Raw genomic sequence first — 15,910 nt, forward strand, 5'->3', positions numbered from 1 at the left:
CCCCATCCCAGCGCCAGTCTGTCTCTCCTTTTCCAGATCCCATTCCGCCCCGGCCAAAGCACAGCCCTCCTCCTCCTGGCTCCCGTGTGCATCTCGGACCGGCCTTCCCTGTTGGAGGCGAGGAGGAAGGGCCCCAGGCCGGCCCCCTTCCAGCTGAAGGCAGCCCCCCACTCGCCTGTGTCCCAGCCTCGACCCGCCTCATTGCTCTGGGGAGCGAGTCCCGCGGAGGCGCCCTCAGCCGCGTGAGCCGCCACCTGTCACCACCAGGTGGCGCCCCGTGCCTCAGCCAGATCCACCCCAGCTCGCTATCGCCCCCCAAAATTTCCTTTCGCTTTCGATCTCTGGCTGTCACCCGGCCTGGCCCCTTCCACGCCCAGCTGGGGCAAGCCTGGTGCGTGCGGAGAAACGGACTACGGGTCCCCGAGGGGCGGGGCTGGGGTCCCCCTCCTGGCCGAGGGAGGAGGGATGGGGGTCAGGTCGCTGGGTCCCTGGCCTGGGGAGGGTTCCGGGGACCGGACGTCGGGGTTCTTAGAAGGGGAGATGCGTTTTCACCGTAACTGGGGCTCACGCAGGAAGCCCGAGGGAGTAGGAGGCGGAAACTTAGCCACATCAAGGAGTCAAGGGAGGGGTGGGGAGGTGAAGGGGCGGGTGAGGAAGGGGCTGGGGTGTGGGGGTCTGAGACTCCCTCTTCTGTCCCTTCCAAGATCTGACCATAGGCATGAGGGGCCTCCGGCCGAGATGATAGTGCTGGCGCCAGCCTGGAGCCCAACTGTGCGTATACCCGGGGGACAAGGCGGGGGACAGGCAGAGCGCTACCGAGCTGGGCAGAGCTGAGAGAGCAGACGGACAGAGGTGGGGGACGTGCGCAGGGGTGAGGGAGAGATGGGCAGGGGTGGGGACATGGGCAGAGGACCGGGACATGGACAGGAGTGGAGGACATGTGCAGGGGGCAGGGGTGAGGGACATGGGCAGGGGCGGGGGGGGGTCATGGACAGAAGTGAGGGAGAGATGGACAGGAGTGGAGGACGTGCACAGGGATGAAGGACACGGGCAGGAGCGGGGGACACGGGCAGGGTTGGGACATGCACAGGGGTGAAGGACAAGGGCAGGAGTGAGGGACATGGGCAGGAGTGGAGACATGGGCAGGGGTGGGGACATGGGCAGGGATGGGGACATGCACAGGAGTGAGGGACATGGGCAGGAGTGGGGGACGTGGGCAGGAGTGGAGGACATGGGCAGGAGTGGAGGACATGGGCAGGGGTGGGGTCATGGGCAGGAGTGGGGGAAAGGAACGGAGGCGGGTGGGTACACGTGGGGAAGGCAGGCCCCGGCGGAGGGCGGGGGCCAAAGCGGACACGGACCGAGAGGGCCAGGTGGGCGGCGGAGGGAGCGGGGCGCGCCGAGGTGAGCAGAACCGGGAGCCGACCCGGGAGCCCGGGCGCCGCCGGCCGGTGCTGAGAGCAGGCGGGGAGGGGCGGCACGAAGGCAGAGAAGGACCCGGGGAGGAACCGGGGAGGAAGCGGCGGGGGCCGAGCCCGGGACGGGAGGGAATGAGACCTGGAGAGGGCGGAGGGGGCAGGTGAGGACCGCGTGCGGAGCCAACAGGGGGCGCCCCCACCCCGCAGGCCTCCCTGTTGCTGCTGCTGCTGCTCAGCCCCGGCCTCCGCGGGACCCCCGACTGCTCTTTCAGCCACAGCCCCATCTCCTCCACCTTCGCGACCACCATCCGCAAGCTGGTGAGGCCCCGTCCCAGCCTCCCCGACAGCCTCCCCGACAGCCTCCCCGAGGCGCGGGTCCTGGCGCGGAGACTGAGCTCCCCTGGCTCCGTGTCCGTCTGTGCGGCTCCCTGGGCCCCCTTCTGGGTGCCTGTCCCCACCACCACCACCACCCCCGTCCGCTCCCTGTCCCTCCTCTCTGGGTTCCTGTCCCCCCGCCTCTGGACCTCTGTCCCCGCCTCTGGCTCCCTGTCCCCTTCCCCCTGGGTCCCGGTCCCTCACTCCCTGGGTCTCCATAGTTGTGTTTTCTCCTGTCTTCGGCCAGGCCTGACCCTGTTTTCTCCCGCAGTCTGATTACCTGCTTCAGGACTATCCAGTCACTGTCGCCTCCAACCTGCAGGACGTGAGTCACAGATGGGAGAGGCTGGGGCAGAGGTGGAAAGGAGAGACTCTAGCGCACCACCCCTCAGGGGGCCAGGCCTCCCCCGGGGCTGTGGGACTCCTAGCCCCAGCCCCTCACCCTCCCAGCCCCACCAGTCCAAGCTCACAGTCCCCTCTGCTGGCACCCCCCTTGCCCCCTTCTCCCCACCACTACTGAGCTGGGTGGTCTCTCTCCCAGGACGAGCTCTGCGGTGCGTTCTGGCGCCTGGTCCTGGCCCAGCGCTGGATGGTGCGGCTCCAGGCTGTGGCTGGATCCCAAATGCAAATCCTGCTGGAGACTGTCAACACGGAGATACACTTTGTCACCTTCTGTGCCTTCCAGGTCAGCCCTGGACTTGGGGGACAGGCTAGGGGAGCGGGTCGCTTTCCTTAGGGCCTGAAGCTCTGCTGGGCATTACTGGAGATTTCTTTTGACTAGCAACCGGAGGGAGGTGCTCTAACCCGGTCCCACAGGTGGTGGGGGTGGGGTGGGGGTGGCGTTGGGATCCTGGGCCCAGTGCACCGATTCTGAGTGTATTTCCTAGCTGGACACCACAAAGAGGTCCTCCCTTCTGAGACCCAGCCGCCCCCCACTTCCGCGGGGCCGGTAGGCGTGGCCAGGCAGGGAAGGTCCTGGCCTGAGCAGACAGCGAGGGTGATGCCCTGGTGACATCTCCCTCCCCTGCCCCCAGCCCCTCCCCAGCTGTCTTCGCTTCGTCCAGACCAACATCTCCCACCTCCTGCAGGACACCTCCCAGCAGCTGGCCGCCCTGAAGCCCTGGATCACCCGCAGGAATTTCTCCGGGTGCCTGGAGCTGCAGTGTCAGCCCGGTAAAAGCCCCACTCCCTGGGCCCCCAACACCCACCCCGCACACCCCTACCTTCCCTAGCTCACAGCCCCTCACCCCCTCTGCTCAGGCCATCCCAGACCCGCCCTGCTCCCTCTGGCTGTGTGGCTTTGGGCAGGTTCCTCTTAAGTTTAGGCCTCAGTTTACCCATCTTGGGCAAGGGTAATTGCTGCCTGCTTCTCCGAGGCAGCCCTGTCGGATAGAAACATAATGACAGCCACGTGCTTGAGTGGAAATATTCTAGTAGCCAAGTTTTTTTGTTTTTTTTTAAGGTAAATTCACTTTTTTTCCCCCTGGAATTTTAACGTTCATTATTTTTGGTAGCAAATGATTGGTTGTTTTAGTTGTATTTATTTTTAAAGATTTTATTTATGTGGGGCAGCCAGGATGGCTCAGCGGTTTAGCACCACCTTCAGCCCAGGGCATGATCCTGGAGTCCTGGGATCAAGTCCCAAATCTGGCTCCCTGCATGGAGCCTGCTTCTCTCTCTGCCTGTGTCTCTGCCTCTCTCTCTCTCTCATGAATAAATAAATAAAATCTTTAAAAATAAACAAAACAAAACAAAGGAGGGTACAAAGAAACGTATGAGGAGGTCCCGGACACCCTTTCCCCAGCCCTCCCCAGCCCCAGGGTTACATTTTGCTTAATGTTGCTTACAGCATGATAGCAAAACCAGAAATATGACATGGGTCGCAGTCCATGCATATAATCCACAGGGTTTATTCACATTTTACAAGTTATGTGGGCACACTCGCATGCTCTTGTGTGTGTGTTAGTTTGTTAGGGCTCCCCTAACAAAGTACCACAAACTGAATGATCTGAACAACAGAAATGTCTGTTTCACAATTCTGGAGGCCAGGAGTCTGAAATCAATGTGTGGGTAGGATTGGCTCCTTCTGAGGCCTCTGAGGGAAGGTTCTGTTCCAGGCTTCTCTCATTGGCTTGTCGATGGCCATTCTCACGTTCACAGGGTGTTCTCCCTCTGAGCACACCTTCACATCTGGATTTCCCCTTTTTATAAGGACACCGGTCCTATGGGACAAAGGACCTGCCCTGATGACCTCATTTTAACTTGATTATCTGTATATATACCCTATCTCCCAATAAGGTCTCATTCCAAGGTACTGGGGGTTAGGATTCCAACATAGGAATTTTGAGGAACACAGTTCCCTTTTTTTTTTTTTTTTAAGATTTTATTTGTTCATGAGAGAGGCAGAGGGAGAAGCAGGCTCCATGCAAGAAGCCCCATGTGGGACTTGATCCCAGATCTCCAGGATCATACCCTGGGCTGAAGGCAGCGCTAAACTGCTGAGCCACCAGGGCTGCCCCACAGTTCCCTTCCTAAAAGTGTATGTGTGTTTTTGCAATGTTATCACATGTGTGGCTTCTTGCAATCACCACCACAATCAAAATACTTTACTGGATCCCTTTGTAATAATTCCCATCCCTAGCCCCTGGCAACCACGAATCTGTTCTTTATGATGATGTTATTGGACTTAATCATTTTATAATCACTCTTCATAGTTAATCATTGAAATCATACATTTTTGTTTAGCCAAACGTCTCTTAAATAGCACTGTTTGAACACATAGCTAATATTGTATCTTATATTTGATTTGATTCTATTTCTCATTTTTTTATTTTTTAAAGATTTTATTTATTTATTCATGATAGTCACACACACACAGAGAGAGAGACAGAGACACAGGCAGAGGGAGAAGCAGGTTCCAAGCAGGAAGCCCAACGTGGGATTCGATCCCGGGTCTCCAGGATTGCGCCCTGGGCCAAAGGCAGGCGCCAAACCGCTGCGCCACCCAGGGATCCCAATTTTCTTCTTTTTTTAATTCATGATAGACAGAGAAAAAAAGAGAGGCAGAGACACAGGCAGAGGGAGAAGCAGTCTCCATGCCGGGAGTCAGATACGGGACTTGATCCTGGGTCTCCAGAATCAGGCCCTGGGCCAAAGGCAGGCGCCAAACCGCTGAGCCACCCACGGATCCCCAGATTCTATTTTTTTTAATGTAATCCTATCCCCAATGTAGGGCTTGAATTCACAACCCTGAGATGAAGAGTCGCATGTGCCACTGACTGAGCCAGGTGCCCCTGAAAGGGATACTTAAAACCTCCCACTCTGATTTTCTCACTTTCTCCCCACACTTCCGATCATTTTGCCATCTATTTTAAGCTTCACTTGTCATTTGTACTTACATTTATGACGATTCATTTGACCACATTTTATTAGCCATCTCCTTGGTGCCTGGCTTTGGTGACATAGCTCAGAACAAGACCAAGTGCTTGCACATGTGGAGCTGATTGAGGAACAAACGTATTAGCAAATAATTAACAGGAAAATATCTGAGTGTAATGAGTCCTATGCAGGCAAATTACAACCAGGTGATGGAGTCATGGTGCGAGGTGAATGGCTTAAGTCACTGAAGGTTGGGAATATGAGAACAGCCAGTGCAAAGGCCCTGAGGCAGAAACATGTCCCTACATGTTTAAGGAACAGTGAAAAGGCTCATGTGGCTGGAATCCAGCAAGTGAGGGGAAGAGAGAGCTGGGTGAGGGTATAGAGGGAACAGAGATTGGGAGGGATCTTTGTTTTATTATCTGTCGACTTGTCAATTTTTCATTTGGTCAAATATTTAGTTTATGAAATTAAGCTATTATAAAATTATGTAACAAGCATCAAGTGGTGGGTTCTGGCAATAAATAAGACAGATAAAGTTCCTGTTGCCCATGTGAAGCCCACAACCCACTGGAGGAAAAAGAGGAATAAACAAATTGATACAGAAGCACTAGAAATAACTTTGTCCAACTGTAAAAAAAAAAAAAAAAAAAGGCAAGGGCATCCAAGCAGCTCAGTTGATTGGTTGATTGGGCATCTGCCTTCAACTCAGGTCATGATTCCAGGGTCCTTGGATCAAGTTCCACATCAGGTTCCCTGCTCAGTGGGGTGCCTCTTTCTCCCTCTCCCCCTCCCCCTGCTCATGGTTGCACATGCTTTCTCTCTGAAATAAATCTTAAAAAAGGGCAGCCCCAGTGGCCCAGCGGTTTAGTGCCATTTTCGGCCCAGGGCATGATTCTGGAGACCCGGGATCGAGTCCCACGTCGGGCTCCCTGCATGGAGCCTGCTTCTCCCTCTGCGTGTGTCTCTGCCTCTCTCTCTCTCTCTCTCTCTCTCTCTGTCTCTCTCTCTCTCTCTGTCTCTCATGAATAAGTAAAATCTTTACAAAAAATTTTTAAAAGAAAAAAGAAAAGGCAAACTTACCAGATGCCACACTGTTCTAAGGACTGTGTGGTCACGTATTTAATTTTTGTGACCACCTTATGCAGTAGGAATAATGGTTATCCCCATTTCACAGATGAGAAGACTGAGGCACAGAGAGGCCAGCAGCCCACCTGAGGTCACACAGGTTCCACCAGGCCTGCTTGGGTTTCCTCCTCTCCCCTGGCCTCACCAATCTCCTCAGTAACCCGGCCACCCTCTCTTCTCCCCTCAGACTCCTCTACATTGGTGCCCCCAGGGAGCCCCGGGGCCCTGGAGGCCACTGCCTTGCCGGCCCCTCAGGCACCTCGGCTGCTCCTCCTGCTGCTGCTGCCCATGGCTCTCCTGCTGATGTCCACTGCCTGGTGCCTGCATTGGCGAAGGAGGCGGCGGCGGAGGTCACCCTACCCTGGGGAGCAGGTGAGTCAGCAGGTAGACAGAGGGGATGGGCAGTCTGAGGGAGTGGGTCTGACCCTGTGGTGGCCACAGGTGACCTCCGCCCCCGAGTCTCCAGGACAGGCTGCCCCTGTGGCTCGTGCAGCACTGACTCATCCTGGTGAATCCTTTGGTGGGAGGACCTAAGTCTGCCCTGGATGAGGAAGACCCCTCTGGGGCCATGACAGGGGACAGACTGGAGGCTGGGTGGTGGTCCAGGGAGAGAGGACAAGGCCTGAGTCAGAGCCAGGATGAGCACCATGGGGAGGCCGAGGAGGCGACAGGGAAAGTCAGGGGTCAGGGATCAAGGACAGGGCTGGAAGGGCACCTGGCTGGCTCAGTCAATAGAGCAAATTACTCTTGATCTCTTGGTTGTGAGTTTGAGCTCCACATTAGGTGTTGAGATTACTTAAAAACAAAATCTTAAAGAAGGACAGGGCTAGGGATCCCTGGGTGGCGCAGCGGTTTGGCGCCTGCCTTTGGCCCAGGTCGCGATCCTGGAGACCCGGGATTGAATCCCATGTCGGGCTCCCGGTGTATGGAGCCTGCTTCTCCCTCTGCCTGTGTCTCTGCCTCTCTCTCTCTCTGTGACTATCATAAATAAATAAATAAATAAATAAATAAATAAATAAGGACAGGGCTGGAGACTGACAGGCTTGGGCCAGTGACACAGATGACCCTGGGTCTGGCCCAGTGGGAAATCTGGGGGAGGATAGAGATTAGGAAAAGGTGAGCTCAGTGGGGACCTGGGGGCATGAGGGGGGCCAAGGGGAGGCATTTGGCTATAGGAGTCTGCAAGCCAGGAGACAGTAGTCTCCTGAAGCAGGTGGAGAGGACCACCTTTGCAAAGCCCTCCAGGTGTGAAAAAGCTCTGGGTGTTCCAGTAACTTCATTGAGCCTGGGGTGGGTGTGAATGTGGGTGCGAAAGATCTAGGCCTCAAACACCAAGCAGGGGAGCTGGGACTTCCTGCCCAGGGCAGCAGGGAGCCAGGGGAGGTGAGTGATGGAAGAAAGAACTGGGGGGGAGGTCAGGGGAACAGGTGTGGAGGCAGAAGGCAGGTGGCCAGGAGGGAGGAAGTTGGGGAGGCCCTATTGGGTTCTTGATGGGCCCAGTGTTCTTACAAGAAATATTTTGCAGTAATTGCTCACACATATAAGGCCTCAGTGATACAGGCCTTATACTAGGGCTTTCTATAAATTAACTTAATTGAGAAGCTGGTACCATTATTATCAAATTTCATAGAGGCTGAAACCAAAGCACAAAGAGGTAAATAATTTGCCAAAAGTCATACACCACATGAGTGACAGAACCAAGATTTGATTCTGGGCCTTCGGGACATCCAAGCTTTTCATTCTTCTGCCTCAGTTTCCTTATCTTTATAAAAGACTCTAATAATAGTCTTCCTACCATAGAGTTGTCTGGAGGTTAAGTGATGCAGGCAAAGGCCTTAAAGTGAGGCTGTCCAACAGAAATAGAACACAAGCCACACATGTCATTTAAAACTTTCTAATATTGGGGCACCTGGTTCTCTCAGTTAGTAAAGCATGCGACTCTTGATCTCAGGGCTGTGAGTTCACGCCCCACATTGGGCACAGAGATTACTTAAAAAAATAAAAAAAATAAAAAACTTTCTAGGGGCACCCAGATAGCTCAGTTGGGTCCAACTCTTGCTCTCAGCTCAGGTCTTGATCTCAGGGTCATGGGTTTGATCTGCGCTGGGCCCTACAGTGGATATGAAGCCTACTTAAACAAACAAAAAACTTCTCCACATATTTAAAGTTCTTGAAATTTACATTTGCAAAAAAGTAGATTCACCTGTTCAAATTGTTCCAAACAAGTTTCCAAAAAGAAACAAGTTGTTTTTGGTATTTTTTTAAAGATTTTATTATTTGAGAGAAGACAGAGCACCCACAAGTGGGGGGAGGAGCAGAAGGAAAGGGAGAAGCAGACTCCCCACTGAGCAGGGAGCCCATGGGATCATGACCTGACCTGAAGGCAGACATTTAACCAACTGAACCACCCAGGCACCCCTCCTTTTTTTCTTTTTTCTTTTTGATAAAGAGCAGGGAGGGGGGAACAGAGGGAGATGGTGAGAGAGAATCTTAACCAGTCTCCACTTCTACCATCAAATTGACTGGGGACTTGATCCCCTCACCCTGAGATCAGGACCTGAGCCAAAATTAAGAGTCAGATTGGGTAACTGACAGCACCCCCCCGCCCCGCCCCAGGATCAGTTTCTAAGTTTATTTTATTTTATTTTATTTTTAAGGATTTTATTTACTTATTCATGATAGTCACACAGAGAGAGACAGAGAGGCAGAGACACAGGCAGAGGGAGAAGCAGGCTCCATGCAGGGAGCCCAACGTGGGATTCGATTACGGGTCTCCAGGATTGCGCCCCGGGCCAAAGGCAGGCGCCAAACCCCTGGGCCACCCAGCGATCCCAGTTTCTTTCTTTCTTTTTTTTTTTTTTTTTTTTAAGATTTATTTATTTATTCATTCAGAGAGCCCTATGCAGGACTCGATCCCGGGTCTCCAGGATCACACCCCAGGCTGCAGGCAGCACTAAACCACTGTGCCACCGGGGCTGCCCGGGATCCCAGTTTCTAAGTTTAAATAGTTTTTCACTTTAGCACTTGTTTCTGTACAATAATTTTTCAAAGCAATTTTTAAAGATTTTATTTATTTATTCATGAGAGACACAAAAGAGAGGCAGAGATGCAGGCAAAGCGAGAAGCAGGCTCCCTATAGGACCCCAGGATCACACCCTGAGCCGAAGGCAGACCCTCAACCGCTGAGCCACCCAGGCTTCCCTTGTACAATCATTTTTATTACAATTTTTTTTGAAAAGGTAATCCATTGAGAAGTTTTCCTCCTATTCTTGCTTCTGTCCACTAGGTTTTCCTGCTCTCCTAATAAACACACTACCAGTTAAGTTTAAAGTAGGTAAGATGTAAAACTCAGCTCCTCAGTTGCACTGGGCACATTTGGAGTACTCAGTATTCACCCGTGGCTGCTCTGCGGCTGTGTGGGAGCGCAGGGACCTCAGGGTCTCCATCTTTGCAGAGTTAGTTCTCTTGGACAGTGATGCCCTAACACACAGTGGGCACTCACTGGAAAGGGAATTGTTCTCAATACTGAGTCTGTGCCGAGCACTGAGCTTGGTGCTCTCCTTCCTCTCTTCTGTCCACGGATCCCCAGACAGTCCACTGAGACAGACACATCTCTCATTCCGTTTTACAGAGGACACTGAGGCCCAGCGAGCGGAGCCATCTGCCCGAGGACGCAGAGCTGGGACCTGGAGGGAGTCAGCTAGAGACTGGTCCCTTCCTCGACCACGCAGCCCCGCTCGCTCCCTCCCCAGGATCAAGGCAACGCCCGCCCCCAACGCCCCCAAAGCCAGCCCCATCCCCACCTCTCCCCCTCTGTACAAAGTCCTTGCCCCCAAGAAATTGTATATAAATCATCCTTTTCTACCAGCTCTCGCCAGGCCTGTCTGTAGATGGGACAGGGTGTGGACGGGGCAGTTTGGGTGCGGATCCTGGTTTTTCGGTTAATGCAATGCTTCATTCAGTCCCTGCTCTCTGAGGCCGCCTGGGGTGCAGAACCCGTGCGCGGCAGCGCCGAGACCCAGTCGGGGGGGGGGGGGTAGTCAGGACCCGCCGGCCCGGGGCTCCAGATCTGAGGGGAACAAGACCCTGGGCGCCTCGGTGCAGCGGCTGCAGTACAGGCCCTCGGAGCCCGCGGCGAGTACGCGCCCCGGCAACCTGAGGTCCCGGGGGGGCGCCCTGGAGGAGAGGACTCCTCCGCAGGAAAGCACTGGGACTGTGACAATCTGAGACTTAAGAAGGTGGGGCTGGAGGGGAGGACATCCGAGACCAGGGACGCAGCCGAAGCGAAAACCTCGATGCCGCCTGGTAGTCATTCCCTCGTACGCTCTTAGAGCTCAGAGGGCAAACTATTTCCATCTGTTTTACAGACGGGGACACTGAGGCCCAGACAGGGTCAGGCGGGGGCCGGGGGGTGGGGTTCGGCCAAGTCCCAGGGAGGCGGACCAGCCACTGGAATCCAGACCTTTAAGCCTTAGACTGCGCGGTGAAGAGAGAGCCCACTGGCCCCCTGCGGGCCACCGCGTGCCCTGCAACCTGCTGTCGCTTCAGCGAGTGACGGCGCTTCCCTCCGCTCCCCGCAGACACCCGGCCAAGCCCCCAACGCGGAGATTAGCAGCCCCTCAAAAATATGGCGGCCGAGGCTGGACAGTCCCGTCCCAGCGGAGCCGCATCATACCCCACGTGATCTCTCGCCCCGCACAGCAATGGCTGCTTAAGAGCCGACGAGAAGGACTGGACGCGGATTGGACAGTTAGAAGACGACCCGCCTTCTAGCGTCTCCCTGTGCGCACGCGCAAAACACTCTAGCCAATGAAAAGACGGAAAGCTGCCCGTACAGCCCATGCGGCGTCACTTCCTCCGCCCCTGTTTCAAGGGATAAGAAACCCTGCGCCGAGGCTTCCTCCTTTCCCAGGCGGCTGCCGAAGATGGCGGAGGGGCAGGTGCGGGCTCTTCGCGGGCTGGGGAGGCGTGGGGCCGGGTGGGTTCCAGGCCGGAATAGGGTAGGGCCCTCTTTGCCCTCATAAGTGTGTTGTGAAACCTAAACTCGATAATTGAACGAAAGGAGAAGCTTTCGGCCTAAGGAATCTGCAACGGGGAAGCAGGAGATAACTAGGATGGCTTCTTTTTGTCCGGGGCTGCCTAAAATGCGGCATTACCCCTTTTCTCTTTAGGGGCATAATGGGGGCTCCCAAAATAGAAAGCTACTTTAAAAGTAGGGGGCTCGTTTGTCTTCCTCTCGGCCAGGCTTTGGCCGAGTTGGGCCCGTGTGTCCTTAGCGACGGGAACCACGCGGAAAGCGCCTGGGCTGTGAGAAGCCAAGGATTGGCCAAAATGGAGGGCGCTACCAGCCTGCTCGAGGCGCGCGTCCCCTCGCCCTCGTGGGAGTTCGCACCCGCCGCCTGCAGCTCTGGACGCTTTCGTAGGAGGTACTAGGCGGTGGGTCCAGAGCGTTCCTGCCTACTGGACGTCCAGGAACGAATTGCTCTTTTCGTTGCTCCTTGAGAGCAGAGAACTGATGAAAGGCCCCGCTGCCCATGGCCACTTGAGGGACACCGCAGAAGCGGTGGACTCCTTGTCTTGATTTTTTAAATATGAAAGCAAGGATGGTTCCGGAAAGGGTGTCCATGTGAATTTATGTAATGAGTCGGAGCGGTAAGGGGAGGAAAAGGCACGTTTGTGGAGTCAGGAGAGGTGGTAAGGTTCTCTGAACACGTGTTCGTGCAGTCAACTGTGCCTGGCACCATTGGGTTTATATTTAGTGTAATTCGGTTAACATACCATAATGTTCCTGAGGCAGATATTGTTATCCCCATCTTCCAGGTGAGGAAGCTGGAGATTATTAGCCAAAGTCACATTGTCAGGAAGTCTGGCTTTAGATTCTGTATCCTTCTGCCTTCCAACAATCACAAGTATATAACAAGCACTGGGTAAGAGTGGGGACTTGACTCGTGGTGAAGAAGCTAGGGATTTGACTTTGAGAAGTTCGCCCAGGAATGCTGAGGTAAATTCGACATAAGATCTGGCACCGGCTCCTGACTACTCTGCAGAGCCTCTCCCACTAACTGGATCAATGGACAGACTGTTGCCAGCCTTTGTTCAAATCCCAGCTCATCCTCTCACCCTTGAATGTAATTGGGGCTTAAGACTTCCTGCCCTTTAGGCAGCTGAGATGTGAGGAAAGGCCTTTGTTTTAATTGTATTAATGGAAATCGTGAGTCAACCGTTGGTTTCTTGGCCACATCTGTTCGGTGGGCCTTGGGTCCTGGTTTTCAGACCTGCTAGTGGATAGGGCACTCTGGGGGATAAGGTGACAAACCAGCAGCACTAGTTGCTTTGGGTGGGGAGTCAAAGCTGAAGATGCATCTAAGCCTTATCATCCTATCTCCACCAGGTCCTGGTGCTCGATGGCCGAGGCCATCTCCTGGGTCGCCTGGCGGCCATTGTGGCCAAACAGGTGCTTCTGGGTAAGTCTGCTCTGCCCACAGTTCCTCTGGGCATGGGTCCCATCCAGCGGTCAGTGATGAGCAACAATCACCATCTTTCGTTTGAGTCTCACGACCATGAGATCAACCCCATGCACCGCTCTGAGACCTACCAGCTACTCCCTCTCCTGGGGTCTAGGAGTTCGAGATGGAAAATTTTCAGTCAGGCTGTAAATACAAGCATAAATCAAGCTCTGCTTGGGGCAAGAGGTTCCCCTGCAAGAGGCCTTGGCTTTCTTGAACGTTGTGGTCAGCTGCACACAGAAGGATCCATGTTCCAGGGTCTTCAGTAGGTGGGTGGTAACCAGTTTATATGTAGAGTCATTTGTAGCCTTTGTTCGCACTTTCCTTTTCCTCTAGGCCGAAAGGTTGTAGTCGTGCGGTGTGAAGGCATCAACATTTCTGGCAATTTCTACAGAAACAAGTGTAAGTTAGGATCTGGGAGGAGGGCTGGAGGGTGGACCCAGGAGATTCGCAGTCTTCATTGGCTCCAGGAGCGAGCCCACTGGTGGTGGGAAGTGCTCATTTGCGTTCCCAAACAGGCCCTTGGGAGCATGGATGTGTGTTGGAAGAAGTTAGCCTTTGGCTGGGGGCTGAGGTTTCACACCCTCTCTTTCCCCAGTGAAGTACCTGGCCTTCCTCCGCAAGCGGATGAACACCAACCCGTCCCGTGGCCCCTACCACTTCCGAGCACCCAGCCGTATCTTTTGGCGGACAGTTCGAGGTGAGCGGGGCCTGGGGACTGCAGGTGGCGAGGGGATGGGTGGCCAGTGATGAGGACTTCTCCCACTTGTATTCGAGTTCCCCGACTATGAGATGACTCCACATGCACTACCATCTGAGGCCACCACTATGACGGTGGGGTGGGGTTGGGGGCGGGGTCCTCACGAGCCCCCCTGAGCAAGTCTGTTGGTCCTCCACCCACAGGCATGCTGCCCCACAAGACCAAGCGAGGCCAGGCTGCCCTGGACCGCCTCAAGGTGTTTGATGGGATCCCACCACCCTATGACAAGGTGAGCTCCACAGCCTCCTGTACAGCATTCATGTCTGGCGTCCATGATGTTGCACAGTTGTACCTACATTGTTTGATCCTCATGAGAACAGCATTGGCTGAGACGCTGTCCCAGCAGCCTTCTTCCCTGTCTGTCCCTTATTCCAGGGCTCTTAAGCTCCTCTCCTTCTCTAACAGAAAAAGCGAATGGTGGTTCCAGCTGCGCTCAAGGTGGTACGCCTGAAGCCTACACGAAAGGTGAGTTCCAGGTTAGGTTGCGTGCTCTGACTAGGGGACAAATCTGAGGTCCCTGAAACTGGCAGATGATGGCTCTTTCTCACGATGGTCTGCGGATGCCACAGTGGGCAGTGCCGATAATGCCAATGGCTCAGCTGATGCCAGCAGGAGCAGGGAGCCCCTTGGGGTGGCTGTATCTTTAGCTTAGACCTGCTGAGAAAATTTGGGTCCTCCAGGACAGCTTGCCACCCTGGCTCCACTTGGCTTAGAACTTTATTCTCCCCCTCCCACACAGTTTGCTTACCTGGGGCGCCTGGCTCACGAGGTTGGCTGGAAGTACCAGGCAGTAACAGCCACCCTGGAGGAGAAGAGGAAGGAGAAGGCCAAGATCCATTATCGGAAGAAGAAACAGCTCATGGTGAGGATGGGCTGGAACCAAAGGGTACCGTGTTCTTGGGCAGGGCCTTGAGGATGATCTCTCTGGGCAGAGTGGTCTTTGTTCAGCCCCAGAGGCCTCTGCTTGAGGCCTGACTTGGCAGGGAGTGGAATTGGGCACCTAGGATGAGGAAGGTCTTGGGCAACACCCATTGACCATTGTCTGTTCTCTTACCCCACAGAGGCTACGGAAACAGGCCGAAAAGAATGTGGAGAAGAAAATTGACAAATACACAGAGGTCCTCAAGACCCATGGACTCCTGGTCTGAGCCCAATAAAATTGACATATTCATCATGCTTGGCCTGGCCTGCCCTTCCTCCATCGCCGCCGTAGGATATGGGGGACTCCCAGGGGCTGCTGCCCTCATCCCTCAGGCAGCCTGGGGCTTACAGTACTGGGAACACAAGGCTTTAGTCACTACTGTTAAGAAAGGTCTTCTAAAAAGTTTAAAACAACAACAAAAAAACTCTAATAAGAGTTCTGAGGCATAAGTGCCTGTGACTCATTTCTGAGAGTTATTAGTGCCATTTCACTGTTCGCAAGAAAGATCTGGAAAATGGAGGGGAGCCCTTCGTTGAGAATGGGGTGTATTTAAACTTGCCATGCACAGTCAGGCCCTATACTCTGCAGCTGTTAGGGTGTGAGGATGCTGGGGGCCAAGCCTGGTGTACAGAGGTAGTTCCAGATGCATAGACGGGGAACAGCCAAGGGGTCACAGGCTCTACCCTTGTGCTATCCCTGTAATTCTGTGATCCAAACCTAATAAATTATTTTTAAAGAAACTTGGCGTCTTGCAGTGTGTGTCTGCTGTGGTGGCAGGCCCAGGGGAGTGAGGCCCTCAGCAAGAAAAGGGGCTGGGAGGATAAGACTGGCCATGCTGGAGTCCTTCCCACAACAGTTGCATAATGACCTATTATTCTTCATGGAAGAGCTTCTGCCTACCAAGGGATTGAGTCCTATGTAGTTGAATTTCTCAAAACCATCATGGTTGCCCAGCAGATTGTCTAATTCAGCTGCAAAGTATGAAATTGTCACTTTTTAAAAAATATTTTATTCCTGAGAGGCGGGTTTCTCTACAAGGGGCCAATGTGGGACTCTTCCCTGGGATTGGAATTCCACCCCCTGCCCCCGCCCCGAGCCACCCAGGCGTCCCTAAATAGTCCTCTTAAAACCAGTCTCATCACTGGCGGTTGGTCTTGGGCCACAGCAGGAGGTTCATGAGACAGGAAACATTGAAATTAGCATTAGCCACAGAACTAGGAATATGAGATCTAAAGCTTTTATAAAGCTAGATTTGGGAGGGGGTGGAGGGAGATGGAGAGTCTTGTTTTTTTTTATTTATTTATGATAGGAACACAGTGAGAGAGGCAGAGACACAGGCAGAGAGGGAGAAGCAGGCTCCATGCACCGGGAGCCTGACATGGGATTCGGTCCCGGATCTCCAGGATCGCGCCCGGGGCCAAAG

The 15,910-nt window shown here is 54.1% G+C and overlaps 2 protein-coding genes and 4 non-coding genes across 13 annotated transcripts; all 6 read left to right on the forward strand.

Moving 5' to 3' along the window:
- Positions 1–272: 272 nt before the first annotated feature.
- FLT3LG (fms related receptor tyrosine kinase 3 ligand) lies at positions 273–10,166 on the forward strand. Of its 6 annotated transcripts, none has more exons than XM_026014073.2 (8): positions 273–391; positions 705–771; positions 1,626–1,736; positions 2,065–2,118; positions 2,335–2,478; positions 2,828–2,966; positions 6,487–6,671; positions 9,931–10,166. In XM_026014073.2, exons 2-8 carry the CDS (start codon positions 739–741, stop codon positions 10,147–10,149), a joined length of 885 nt encoding a protein of 294 aa, XP_025869858.1. In that variant the 5' UTR covers positions 273–391; positions 705–738; the 3' UTR covers positions 10,150–10,166. The 6 variants fall into 6 exon arrangements, with proteins under 6 accessions (XP_025869858.1, XP_072613245.1, XP_072613262.1 ...); XM_072757144.1 differs by having other exon boundaries at positions 385–476; XM_072757161.1 differs by lacking the exon at positions 273–391 and adding an exon at positions 451–471.
- A 986-nt stretch (positions 10,167–11,152) lies between these two features.
- Positions 11,153–15,227, forward strand: RPL13A (ribosomal protein L13a). 3 transcript variants are annotated; one of them, XM_072757209.1, is made up of 9 exons: positions 11,206–11,239; positions 12,120–12,300; positions 12,691–12,763; positions 13,142–13,207; positions 13,404–13,505; positions 13,709–13,794; positions 13,971–14,030; positions 14,305–14,427; positions 14,627–15,227. In XM_072757209.1, exons 5-9 carry the CDS (start codon positions 13,433–13,435, stop codon positions 14,711–14,713), a joined length of 429 nt encoding a protein of 142 aa, XP_072613310.1. In that variant the 5' UTR covers positions 11,206–11,239; positions 12,120–12,300; positions 12,691–12,763; positions 13,142–13,207; positions 13,404–13,432; the 3' UTR covers positions 14,714–15,227. The 3 variants fall into 3 exon arrangements, with proteins under 3 accessions (XP_025869769.1, XP_072613310.1, XP_072613320.1); XM_072757219.1 differs by having other exon boundaries at positions 11,223–11,239; positions 12,120–12,226; XM_026013984.2 differs by lacking the exon at positions 12,120–12,300 and having other exon boundaries at positions 11,153–11,239.
- On the forward strand, positions 12,810–12,893 carry LOC112931573 (small nucleolar RNA Z195/SNORD33/SNORD32 family). Its single transcript, XR_003237323.1, has one exon. It is a non-coding gene; the product is annotated as a small nucleolar RNA Z195/SNORD33/SNORD32 family (small nucleolar RNA).
- Positions 13,545–13,629, forward strand: LOC112931572 (small nucleolar RNA Z195/SNORD33/SNORD32 family). The gene has a single exon (XR_003237322.1). It is a non-coding gene; the product is annotated as a small nucleolar RNA Z195/SNORD33/SNORD32 family (small nucleolar RNA).
- On the forward strand, positions 13,830–13,902 carry LOC112931574 (small nucleolar RNA SNORD34). The gene has a single exon (XR_003237324.1). It is a non-coding gene; the product is annotated as a small nucleolar RNA SNORD34 (small nucleolar RNA).
- On the forward strand, positions 14,091–14,177 carry LOC112931575 (small nucleolar RNA SNORD35). The gene has a single exon (XR_003237325.1). It is a non-coding gene; the product is annotated as a small nucleolar RNA SNORD35 (small nucleolar RNA).
- Positions 15,228–15,910: the final 683 nt, after the last annotated feature.

This window comes from Vulpes vulpes, chromosome 1, assembly GCF_048418805.1.
Source record: "Vulpes vulpes isolate BD-2025 chromosome 1, VulVul3, whole genome shotgun sequence".
NCBI classification, from domain to species: domain Eukaryota; kingdom Metazoa; phylum Chordata; class Mammalia; order Carnivora; family Canidae; genus Vulpes; species Vulpes vulpes.

Excerpts from the sequence above, each read along its gene's own strand:
- FLT3LG (XM_072757144.1), top strand. Across the intron at positions 2,119-2,334 it reads TCGCCTCCAACCTGCAGGAC|GACGAGCTCTGCGGTGCGTT; the intron begins GTGAGTCACAGA and ends TCTCTCTCCCAG. Across the intron at positions 2,479-2,827 it reads TCACCTTCTGTGCCTTCCAG|CCCCTCCCCAGCTGTCTTCG; the intron begins GTCAGCCCTGGA and ends CCCTGCCCCCAG.
- RPL13A (XM_026013984.2), top strand. Across the intron at positions 14,031-14,304 it reads GCCTGAAGCCTACACGAAAG|TTTGCTTACCTGGGGCGCCT; the intron begins GTGAGTTCCAGG and ends CCTCCCACACAG. Across the intron at positions 14,428-14,626 it reads GGAAGAAGAAACAGCTCATG|AGGCTACGGAAACAGGCCGA; the intron begins GTGAGGATGGGC and ends CTTACCCCACAG.